General features: G+C 38.3%; 1 protein-coding gene across 11 annotated transcripts in view; it reads left to right on the top strand.

Moving 5' to 3' along the window:
• Positions 1–12,785, top strand: part of LOC144495152 (LIM domain-binding protein 2) — a 454,000-nt gene that overhangs the window by 31,227 nt on the left and 409,988 nt on the right. For all 11 annotated transcript variants that reach the window (XM_078215160.1, XM_078215243.1, XM_078215206.1 and 8 more), the window contains exons 2-3: positions 24–132; positions 5,137–5,175. In XM_078215160.1, coding sequence (XP_078071286.1) covers positions 113–132; positions 5,137–5,175 — 59 coding nt within the window. In that variant the 5' untranslated portion in view covers positions 24–112. The remainder of the gene's footprint in view (positions 1–23; positions 133–5,136; positions 5,176–12,785) is intronic.

Below are 12,785 nucleotides of genomic sequence, written 5' to 3'. Positions count from 1 at the left end.
TGAATGTTGTCTTGCTTTTGTAGGCTGCTAACTTTTGAAGCATTCCAAACTGTACTCGCCACAAGAACTTGCAGCTACCATCCCAATCCCTTTTTCATTCGACCCCAGAGCGATGTTGGACAGAGATATGGGGTAAGTGTGATCATTTTGTAATATGCTTTCTTGACTCTTTAAAATTCTTTGGGATGTGGGTGTTGTTTTTTTTTGAAGCTCCATTAATTTCTGGAAGTGGTGCTTCATGATTCTACACCAGTTTAGCTCTAAAGATGCACTGTTATTAAAATCTTTTTGTGTCATGAAGTGACAATCAATTTATTGGGAGGCTTGTGTACTCAGGTGCTGCACCACACAATAATATGACCTAAATTCTCTTCACACATTGAGATGCCAGCTCACTTAAACTGCACTGGAAAATGTTGAATCAAAACAAGGTACTTTCTCAAAGGGAAGGGAAGATAGGTTGCCAGAATAAACTAGGCTGATCTTGCACACCATGGAGTTGGCAATGTTGGAGTGGGAGTCATTTATTTAAAAAATAATTTAAAACTTCGATTCCATTACTCCAGTAAACCAAATTACTTATTTATAATAAAAGCTCCACACTGGAGATTGACTGGTAGAAGGGTTGGCATGCTGTTCGATTAGCAATGAAATTTTGATTTGAACTCAGCTCAGCATGAATGAGAGTCTCCTCTTCTTACTGATTGTACTGGTTAATAGTGCACCTGAAATTTAGTATGTGCAAACTCAACACGTGTCATAAGATCAGAGATCAATATGGGACAAGTTGGCAGTCTTGGTTGAGTGACTAATGTGGAGAGGGGAAAAATATATAGCAGTGTATTAATGAGTGCTCTTAGAGTTGGGACTAAGGACACAATTATATCTGAATCTATGAACATTTGATAGTGACAATTGGTTGTAAAGATGCAAAGTGTTCTCCCCAATCTATCAACATGTCTAATCCTGAGTGTAATAATCAAAAAAGGCACTTGGTTAAAGTATTGTCACAGATCATCTATGACATTGTAACCACTGTAGATATTTTGGTACGGTAAATTTGTACTAAACTCACCACGGGAAGTTGAATCTTGCCCTTACAAACATAAGTACCCTTTCGGTGACATAGTTATTAATTACTTCCCATCAACCTCCAAGGCACTAAAAAGTAACTATTACCGTGTGGAGTCTAATTTCTTCGGCTATTTAATTATTGGAAATTTTAAAATTAGAAAACTTAAAAAAATTTTCTTCTTTGTCTTGTGTTCCTCTTTCTTTCTCTCTCTTTATTTGACTTTGTGTACCAGAATGCTGAGACTGCTCTGTTCGCTTCATAATCTTTAAAACTGATTGCTTAAAGAGATACACAATTGGTTGTCCTGTTAACTTGGATCCCAGAAGTCCTGTTTCCCTCTATGTAATATTTTTAACATATTTTGGGCAACTTTCTACACACAAAGTATAAATTCCTAAATGTACAAGGGCAGATTGAACTAAAAGAAGATGCCTTACTTAGTGAATGCAAATGTGGGCCACCTAGAGGCGGAGACAGGAGAAATGGTAAGGGGGGGAGTAAGGAAATGACAGACATAGTCAAATACTTTGCATCCATCTTCACAGTAGAAGACACCAAAATATTCCAGAAACAGTAGGCCACCCAGGATCTAATAAGAATGAAAAAAATAACGAAATTGGCACTAATGAAGAAATAGTACTGGAGAAATGAATGAGACTTAAAATTGACAAATCCCTTGGATGTTATAGCCTGCATCCAATGGTTTTAAAAGAGGTAGCTGCAGAAAAGTGGATACATTGTTTTTGATCTTCCAGAATTGCCTCGATTCCAGAAGAGCCCTCATGGATTGGAAGATAGCAAATTTATTCAAGGAGAGAGGAAATGTGAAAGTACAGGCCAGGTGGTCTAACAAACATCAGTGGAATCTATTTTTAAGGAGGTGGTAACAGGACACTTAAAAATCATAGAATAATTGGGCAGATTAATAATTAACGCAGATTTAAAACAGAAAAATCTCCTCCTGTGGCATCCACCATTTACAAGGCACAAGTCAGCACTGTGATAGAATACTCTCTCCTTGCCTGGCTAAGTGTGGTTCAGACAACACGAAAGAAGCTCGGTAGAATCCAGGTAAAACAGCCCACTTAATTGGCACCCCATCCGCCACCTTCAACATCCACTCCCTCCACCACCAATGCACAGTGACAGCAGTGTGTACCATCTACAAGATACACAGGAGCAACCCACAAGGCTCCTCGACTGCACCTTTCAAACCTGTGACCTCTACCACCTGGAAGGACATGGGCAGCAGATACATGGAAACATCACCAACCACCAGTCACAGACCAGCCTGACTTGGAAATATATCGCTGTTTCTTTAGTCTTGCTGAAAAAAAATCTTGGAACTTTCTGCCTAACACACTGGTGTACTTGCACCATATGGACTGCAGAGGTTCAATAAGATAGCTCACCACCACTTTCTCAAGGGCAACTAGGGATGTGCAATAACATTGCTGGCCTTGCCAGTGATTCACACATCCCGTGAAAGAATTAAAAAAAACACATTTTTCTAGTATGTCTTCTCTGCTGATAATTACCTTGTATTTCTCAGTCTTGTTAGTCCCTTGGTTACTTCCTATTTTTGGTATGTGAATTGTGTCTTCTACTGTGAATTTGTTCAGAAATGTATTTGTTCAGTTTGTTAAGGTACGGATCAAAAACTCCAAAGTATGTGATAAAGCCCGACTGGACCCCAACAGTTTTTCTATTTTGGCATTAGTGTGAGGACAAGATGTTTCACTCGAGATGCGATTTTGTTTTTTATTCCTTTTTACGGAATGTGGACGTTGCTGGCTGGGCCAGTATTTATTGTCCATCCCTAACTGCCCTCCGTTTCAGAGAGCATTTGAGAGTCAACAACATTGCTGTGGGTCTGGAGTCACGTAGGCCAGACCAGGTAAGATTTCCTTCCCTAAAGAACATTAGTAAACCTGATGGGTTTTTGCAACAGTCAGTGATGGTTTCTTGGTCATCATTAGACTTTCAATTCCAGATTTTTGTTGGATTTGAATTTCACCAGCTGCCGTTGTGGGATTCGAACCCAGGTTTCCAGAGCATTACCCTGGGTCTCTAGATTACTAGTCCAGTGATAATTTCACTGTGCCACTGCCTCCCCTGAGGTCGTGCTACATTTGGAAGCTTTTATCAAAGCAAACTTTATTTAACAATACAGTTTAACTATAATAAATGAATTGGCTTACTTTTACCAATTGAGATCCTTAAACATGACGAGATACAATTCTTAACTGCTCATCTATCTCTTTTAGTTCCAATTCTAGCAATATTCCTCTTATAGACTTAAGCTCCTCTTTAAAATCAGTTAGCAACACACAGACTTAAGTGCCTTGTACTTGGGCTGCCAGTCCTTAAGCTCCCAGAACACCTCTGGAGAGAGAGACCTATTTCTCCGAGCAGTTCCTAAACAGCAGCCTACAAAAAGAGAGAGAGACCTCTTGCATCTTTCAGAACCTGGTAATAACTCTGTGTTTTTCCCTGTAAGCCTAGCTCCTCCCCTTAAGCACATGACTGTCTCTGTCAGTCAACATAATCAAAACCCTACTCTGAAACCCCAGGAAAAAACCAAATGAACAAAAATACATTAACTCAGATTAAAACAAACACACCCCCAACTAAAATCAATAATTAGCCCTGCATTCTCCGCATGTGAGCTGTCTGCTGCCCTGACAAATTGGCACCATGTAAAACAGAGCTGAATTCCAAACATTCCCCCTTACAAGAAACATGATATGAATACATTTCTTAAAGGCACAGTATCATCATACATTGCTCTGCCATTTCTTCATTCCCCATGATAATTTCTCCTGCCTCTGCCTCAACAGGACCAGTGTTCACTCTGGCTACTCATTTCATTATTATGTACTTGTTAAAGCTCTTCCAATTTTAAAAATATTTTTGGCGAGGTTCCTATCATCCTCTGTATTTACCCCTTTAAATCAACATTTTAGTGGTCCTTTGCTTGTTTCCAAAACATTCTCAATCTTGAGAACAAAGGAACAGGAGTAGGCCATTCACCCCAATGAGCCTGCTCTGCCATTCGATTAGATCATGGCTGATCATCTATCTCAATGCCACTTTCCCATACTATCTCCAGATCCCATATGTCATTCATCTCCAGAAGTATATCAATTTCTGTCTTGAATATGCTCAACCACTGAGCTTTCACAGCCTTCCAGGATAGAGAATTCGAAAGACTCACCATTCTCTGAGTGAAGAAAGTCTTCCTCATCTCGGTTTTAAATGGCCTGCCCCTTATTTTGCCCACTGGTTCTGTACTCGCCACTCAGGGAAAACATCCTACCTACATCTTCAGGCTTACTATTATTCTTTGGAATTTTATAAGCCACCTTAAATCTATCCTTAACTTCCTTTGTAAGCCACGGATGGATCTTTCTTGCAGAGCTTATCATTTCTTAATGGAATGTATCTTTGTTGAATTTTGACTTGTTTCTTTAAATGTTTCCCACTTTATTTACCATCATACCTTTTGGTCTATTCACTTAATCAACTGTTGGCAGTTTTCTGCTCATACTTTTGGAATTGGGTTTGTCTTAAATTTAAAATTCCTGTTTGGGAGTGGCGTACTTTGCTTCTGAACTTAATGTTACTTCTGTTATTTCTCTTCCCTACCTCCTTTGAGTATGTGTGATGTAATGCATCAGGAACAGGGGTTTTGTCTTCTCTAAGTTTGATCCTTTTAGCAATTATCTCCTCACCTCCTTTCTGTTTAAGCCTGTCTATATGATTGAGACATGCATAACAACATTCTCTGGATAATTTGTACTTATTGCAGACTAACTTAATGGTTTCATCAATGTATCTATATTAACATATATTTAATATTGAAGAATTATTTTGGTCGAATAGCCATTAATGTTTCAAGTTTAGAGAGTGAAAATGGTGCAAATTTGCAAATGATAGAGAAATGTACAAGATTTTTATTATTTTAATTTGGGTAATATTGACAGTCATAGGCCTACAATACAAATGTGTATACCTGTGATTTATTTGATCAATTTATAACTTTCTTTTTCATTCCTCAGTCCTACATATCCTTCTTCCTTCAGTGAGCCAGATATGGGGTAAGATGAATTTTGCTGCCTTTTGTGAATGATTTGTGTATTAGAGTTGCATTTATCAGATGGATAGTGTGAACCAATACAAGAGATTAAACAAATGGCTGATTGTAGTTACGAGATTTAACCAACATTAAAATAGAACAGGGTTGGCACTGATGGCTCTGGAGCTGCATGCTGCTCTTCATCTCATTTGCACCTTCCAATTTTTCCAGTTGGATTGCATTAGCATGAAAATATCTAAAATGATTAACTCAAGAAAAGTAGGAGCTGTGTTTTTATTGTGGGATGGAAAGCGAATTGTTATGCTGCACTGTTGTTTCAAAATATTATTTTAATGAAATATATGATCATGCCCTAAATAAACCTGTTTGAGTGGTATAGCTACATCATAGTTATAGGTGATACTTTGGCTTGATGGACAGATTGTGACCATTATTGTTTCTAATATGGATGGGATGAAAAATTATTCTGAATTAAGTATTAGAATCGCAATTCGTGTCGTACCATCATAAGAATCAACAGGCAAAAAAATTGTCTTGATTCCAAACATCTCTCTGCGAACGGGTTTATGATTAAAAAATATTCTGTTGTGAAAACTCAAAACTGAAAATGTTTGTATAAATTTCCTGTCACTTTTTAATGTAAAGTGGAAAAATGTGATGTTTTTTCATTAAATTAATATAATTCACCATTTTTTGACTTCTTTCAAATATGCTTGTACATACTTCATGCAAATTCATACATAAAACCTGAACATGTACATACTGGAGATCCAAAGGAAAAAGTTAAGATACAATGAATGTCAAAACTGTGATAATTCAGAGTTTGGTCTATTTTCGTTTTGATTTTTTTTCGGTTGAAATGTAATACATGTACTGTGTTGCTATATGTGGAAATTGTGCCCTATTGGGGACGCTTGGCAATTTATCATGTATCTTTATTAAAAATGTCAAATTTTCATCTGGATGCTCCCAATAGATCTTTATTTCTGGCAAAACCTTTTTTTTTTAAAAAGGCTCTTCAGGCAAAAAGGTTGCCAACTCCTGGAAAAAAAACATTCATTTAATTCTGGAGTTTACAAGCAAACTGGCCCCAAAGTTTTATTAAAGGAGACATTTTAATCCTGTTTTTGGCACTTCATTCTGTTTAATAACATAGGAATTTATTACATAAATTAAAAACAAAATGCTGGAACACTCAGCACAGTAGACTGGTGGAAAGAGTAAAGGTTAGCATTTCAGATTGTTGACCTATCTGAACTATTCTTCCCTGCCCTTCTCCCAGAAACATGTACAACAATATTGTTTTCCATTGCTTATTATCCCCAGGCTTTAAATGTAAGGAGTGTGTTGACTAATGACTTTTGTATGATCATTGGAGTTGGGAGACTGAACTGCTCCACCTGGTGGCTATTTGAGAATAGATAAAGCTCAGCATGACTGTCAGAGACATGTTCAACTAAAGAGCAGCTGTGTAAAGGTGAACTTATGAAATGCGTTTTCGGAAAACAAAGGCCAGTTATGTATTTATCGAATGAATCGGTCTCAATAATGCTTGTTTTTTGAAGTTAACATTTGAGGCCAGTACCATTTGAGAAGGTCCAGTATTGATTTTTCGGCAGTGGTTACGAAGTACTGTATTTCTTCTGGTTTTCAAAGATGGCAGTAGAATCTTTCCTCTACCGTGATTGTCTTAAACTTAGATGACTGGCCTCTTGATATTATGTCTGCCTGTAACACCCAACTCTGTCTGTGCTGTCAAACTGCTTGGCTGATGTCACATTGGAGCACACAATTTCTTTGAGCTATATCATTTTAGGCCCATGCCATAATCTACACCATTGCCATCTTTTGCCATCTCTTTGAGTCTTGCATCCTTTGTCATGTCCTTAAGTTCTTTGGCCTTCTGTCCTCCCCTTTGCCTCATGCTTGATAGCACAGCCTTCAGCTGCCTCAGAGCCACTTTTGAGAACAGGTCTCCTAAAATTCCATCTCCATCCACCTATAAACTCTTTTTAAAACTTATTTTTTGAAATGTCACATCAAAAACAACTTGCATTAACAGAGCAAGGTTAACTGAGAAAGACATCCCAAGCTACTTCACAGGAGTGTTATCAGGTAAAGTGTGAAACTGAGCCATGTAAGGAGGTGTCAGGACTGGTGAGAAACAAGTATTAAGAAATTTGTCAAAGGAAGAGAGAGAGGTGGAGATGTCTAGGGAGGAATTTCACAGCCACAGGGATGCCTCAAACTCTTCAACAGTTGTGCATCTGTCAATTCTTATTTTAAACTCCTTGGGATATATTTATATGTTAATGATGCTATATGAATACAAATTGTTGATTTGTTGCTTGATCTGTCATTATATTTAAAGACTTGTGTCCATTGCCGGCCCTACTCTGTCAAGACCTTGTAAAGAGCTGTAATAAACTTTTGATTAAAGGTACAATTATATGTTTTAGTGTTGATGGACAGAAGTTCAAAAAAGAAAAGAGAAAGAGGCATGTATTTAGTAATGCCTTTCATGATCTCAGGACATCCCAAAATGATTTATGGTTGATGAAGTACTTCTGTGATCCCGTTACTGTTGTAATTCCAGGAAATACAGCATTCAGTTTTTGCATAACAGAAATTACACAAACACAAATCTGATAATGACCAGATAATCTGTTTTTGTGATCTTGATTGAAGGATAAATACTGATCCGAACATCAGGGAGAACTGCCCTGCTCTTCTTTACCATCATAACATGGAATCTTTTACATCCACCAAAGAGAGCAGATGGGGCCTTGATTTAATGTCACATTCAGTACCTCTGACGGTGCAGCATTCCCTCAGTACAGCACTGGAGGGTCAGTCTGGATAATGTGCTCAAGTCTCTGGTATGGGACTTGAAACCCTCAACCACCTGCCTCCGAGGCAAGGGTTGCCATCAGCTGAGCCATGATGTGCATTGACTTAAAAGTGATAACATAACTTGGATGTTAGGTCCCAAGGTTGTCTTCCACTTGTTTGACTTTACACCGTATGATACAAGTCTATCCAGGTGAGAAGTTGCCTTCGGGAAAAGGTTCAGACATCTCGAGAATTGACTTTTTATAGTATCTTTATTTTCTGTGAAAGTGGATATTCCTTCCAGAGCTATCCTAATATTAAAAAACAACTTCCCATGGTCCAGAACACTTTGCAGGTACCAAGTGTGCACAAGCAAGCTCCTGTGTGACTGACCACAATGTAATCCTCAGCGACGCAGTTGGTCACTTGTCTGAGCATTGCTGTCTGTGGATACAAGTAGCTGCAGTTTAACAGAAATTTTTATCTCCATGAAATTGCAAAAGATTATATTATTTGATTTGTGTGAAGAATAGTTCTTATTCCTCTATGTTTTGGTCTGTGTTTTGTTTCACCGGGACTCCATACTATGTTTTGAATCTTAAGTTTTGATTATCTTCTTGGTGATCCTTCCTATTACGTATATGCTTTCCACCCTCTTGTTTCTTGCAACGACATAACTTGTCTGTAGCACCTTTCTTTACGAGAAAAGGGAAAGTTTAATGTAATCTAATAGAAAATTGAACTTGATGTTTTTGAAAGGTTTCTGGAAAGCCAGGGGCTAGAAACAAATATTCATTTAAGCAACCCGTCAGATTAAATTAATGAACCAATGAAATTAAAAGAACTTCCCTCCCTCTGGCTACATGTGACCTAGTGCCATTTCCATTCCATAATAACTTCCTCAATACCCATTCTTTTTTAAAAACAAGGTTCAGTCAAGAGACTTTGGAAATATCTACTTCATGCAGCACTCTCCCTGGAATCTGAGTAAGTGCTGATGTTCCCTGTGTTTCTCAACAGAATTATACACAGTCACAGCAGGGAAGATAATTTATTTCATTCTTAAGAAGTCAATGGCATTTTGAAGATAGACTGAAACACTTGAGTTTATTTTGCACATGCTTAATTAAAATATAAACAGAATGCTGCTGTATCTTCCTTTCTGATCATTGCACAAAGAGACAATGGCAGCTCGGGTTCATTGGTCAGGACTTTCCTGTCCCACCAGCCATGGTATCAAACTTCCACCCAAAGTGAACGGACCTTTGGCTGGTTTGACCTGCCTGTGATGATTCCGGGAAAATCCCAGCCATTGTTTTTATTTTAATTATTTTTTGTTGGGATGTGGCGTCACTGGCTAGCAGCCATTTGTTGCCCATCCCTAATTGCCCTTGAGAAGGTGGTGATGAGCCAACATGGAGGAACAATAGGCCTATACCTGAGGGAAAGCGGTTGATACTAATCGGCAGGTGTTTTCCTTGCCTATGTTTGTCCTGATGCTGTGAGACTTCATGGAATTCAGAATCAACTCTGACAACTCCCAGGGCAATTCTCTATTGATTGTAAATCACTCTGCCGCCACCTCAAGTGAGTTTGTTTTCCTGGTGAGTTAGGAGGTACACAGATATTGTGATGGTGGTGTCTGAAATATGGTCTGTAAGGTATGATTTGGCAGTTGCTGGCCTAGTCTGTGGGATAGCTCTCCCAATTTTGGCACAGTCCTCGGATGTTAGGAGGATCTTGAATTGTCACCTGAGCAGGGTGCTCCCATGTCTTTTTTGGTGTCCAGATTGATACCAGGTGGTCCATGTGGTTTTCTTCTTGTTGACTTTTTCACCTCCGCTTTGAATGTGGTGAGGGGAGTGAAGGAAGGAGGGGAAACATGATCAGTGTTTTATGGTTCCTTATTGAGGAAACAAATGAGAACCATTCTTCACCTTTGAACCCCTACTGTGACTTACACACCACAGTGAGAAGTGAAGCCAAACCATCAGTGAACCCATTCCTGCAGAGGTTATCAGAATGTCTTATGGAACGTTGCACCTGGTGCTTATGAATTTTCTGCTCGTCCCCTTTCACTCCTAGTATCTGATTACTCCTCAATTACCTAAAGTCCTAAATCTATATTGAAAGTAAAATGTATTTTTCTGAGGTAAATGGCTAACTGTGTTGGTAGTGCCTGAAGCTTCATGATTGGCATTCTCTTTTTTTCTCAGCTATTTGGTGTCTCTGTGATTCAGCTTCCATACGTATGGATCTGACACAAAGCATCAACTTTCAGTATTTATTTTATATTTCTTGTTGTGCTATTCAATTTCCTGTTGCTTATCTAGACTTGGATGAGGCAGAACTTTCTTCAGTTCAACTTCAGCACTAACCTAAAGCCATCCTGCCTCATCCAATTCTTGAAAGTTGTCCTCCATACCTCCATGTCTGTCACTATAAACCTCACTGAGGCTTTCATCACATCAAGGATTGATTTCTTAAATATTTTCCTAATCAGTTCAGTGATCACAATCTGATCACGAGCATTGTCCCATTTACCTATTAAATTCCATCCGTGTTCTCATGGACTTCCATTTGCTTTCTATTGCTAGGCATTTGACTTAAGTCCTTGCCTTCAAACTCATCCTTGTCTGCAATCCTGTCTGGCCTGTTGTCCCAGAATACATCCCTTGATTTTCCAATTCTGTTCAATTTACTTCTCTCGTATTGTGCACTTTACATCCTATTTACTTTTTTCTCTTTCATGGGATGTGGGTGTCAGTGGCAAGGCCAGCATTTGTTACCCATTCCAAATTTGCCCCTTGAACTTGGCTTGCTCGGCCATTTCAGAGAGCAGTTAAGAGTCGATCACATTGCTGTGGATCATGTTGGCCAGGAAATGCAGTGAACCTGATGGGTTTGTTTGGCAATTAACGATAGTTTTATGGTCACCATTACTGAAGTTAACTTTCAATTCCAGATTCTTTTTATTAAATTAATTTAAATTTCTTCATCTGCTATGATGGGTTTTGAACCCATGACCCCGGAACATTCGCCTGGGCCTCTGGATTCCTAATCCAATGGCATTACCACCACTGTCTCCTCCTCATGACATCCCAAATTTCTTTACAGTTAATTGGTTCTCCTTTTAAATATGTTCACTGTTCCCTTCAGCAGCTTTCTCATAATTTACAGCGTGCCTCAGGTCATTTCCTCGAATCTTTCTTCCCTGCTTTCTGTTGGGTATAATCTTTGGATTTTTGTTACATGAAGGGATATAAATTATTGCCTGACTCTGCTACGGGCAGATATGTCAGGTTCTTTGATTTGTTCCCTTGACTGTTCTTGTATCATGCTTATAGGACTAAAATCTTATAGTGCCTCTTTTTATATCTTGTGTTCTTCTTGGATATGTTTTTTACTCTGAATCTACTCCTTGAGATTTTAAAATGAAAAATCAGTCAGCCACCTATTTGATGCTGTCTCCTTTTGATCCACAGTTGGTCACACCTCATTTTTCAGCTTGTCAAAGTTCATTGTGCTGAGGTTTTAGGTAAGAATATACACTAACTAGTTCTTTAAGATGTCAAAGTTGTCAACTGATTTATGTACATCCTACTACAGTAAAATGATCCTATGTCTGTTCTAATTCAATACTATTGGACACAGATGTTAATTCACGTTTTGAATTCTAACCATTGTTAGTTTTATGTGTGTTATGTTTGAGCTTTTATATTGGAGGATAATAAGTGTGACAAAAACATTGGAATTCTAATTCATTTAGACAAGTTAATTTTCTCCTTGTTATTTTTTGAACAATATAATTCTTTTCTCTGAGGCTTGGCAATGAAGGTCTTGCATTTGCTTTGCATGGTTTCACAAAATTGACTGTTTGATCCAGTAAATGGATGACTTGCTTATCCAATGATCACACACGAGTCTATATATGCTGATAAATGATCAGAAGAACATTGTTATAAATATAATGAGGGACCTGAAGCTTCAATTGTTTCTCATGCAGCATTTTCACCTTTAAAATTCCATCAAAATCCTACTCTTTAAAGGTGCATTTTGACTGGTGCTGGTTCTTGATTATGTTATTTTGGACTGGTTTCATTCCTCCCTGGATCTCTTCACGTTTCCCCAGTCATGTTTTTCTTTCAGACCACACTATCTTTGATCTTCCCAAGTTGAGTTTTCCCCCTGCAGGCTACCGGTCTAATCAAAGCTTCATTCGTAATGGCAAGGAAGCTTAAATGTGTTCTCGTTATTAGAACTCATTATTATAACTCTGAATTCAAAGTTCACTGAATATTTTTACACAATTAAGATTTTAAGTGGAGTACAAGTTTTAAATAAATTTAGTTCTTGACACATTTGCATTGCTGCCAGTGTTTGTGGCTCATAATTAGCTGCCTTTGGGAATGGGGTAGTGAGCCAGCTTTTTTGAATTATTGTAGCCCACATGGTGAAGGTACAGTCTCAGTGCTGCTAGGTAAAGAACTCCAGTATTTTGACCCCGTGGTGATGATTTTGTCTGTGTGGTGTTTGATTTATTGAGGAAAGCTCTGTCCTGGTTATTGGCTGGTGGTTTTGTTTGCATGATCCTAAGTTGCCAGCCTCCAGTATGTTGCTTCTCAGCTCCTCATTCCTAATAAGAGTCATTAGAAATGCTTTCTTTCTATAATGTCTGGCAGTTAGGAGCAATATTTGCCAAGGAGTTCTTTTCAGCTCTTCCTTTCCTTGGCAGCTAGCCTTTTAAGGATTGTTTCAGAAATGATTTTGAGATTGATT

The sequence above is a fragment of the Mustelus asterias genome, chromosome 1, assembly GCF_964213995.1.
Source record: "Mustelus asterias chromosome 1, sMusAst1.hap1.1, whole genome shotgun sequence".
Taxonomy (NCBI): Eukaryota; Metazoa; Chordata; class Chondrichthyes; order Carcharhiniformes; family Triakidae; genus Mustelus; species Mustelus asterias.
The sequence above is the reverse complement of the archived record's forward strand: the minus strand, read 5'-3'. Positions and strand labels throughout refer to the sequence as shown.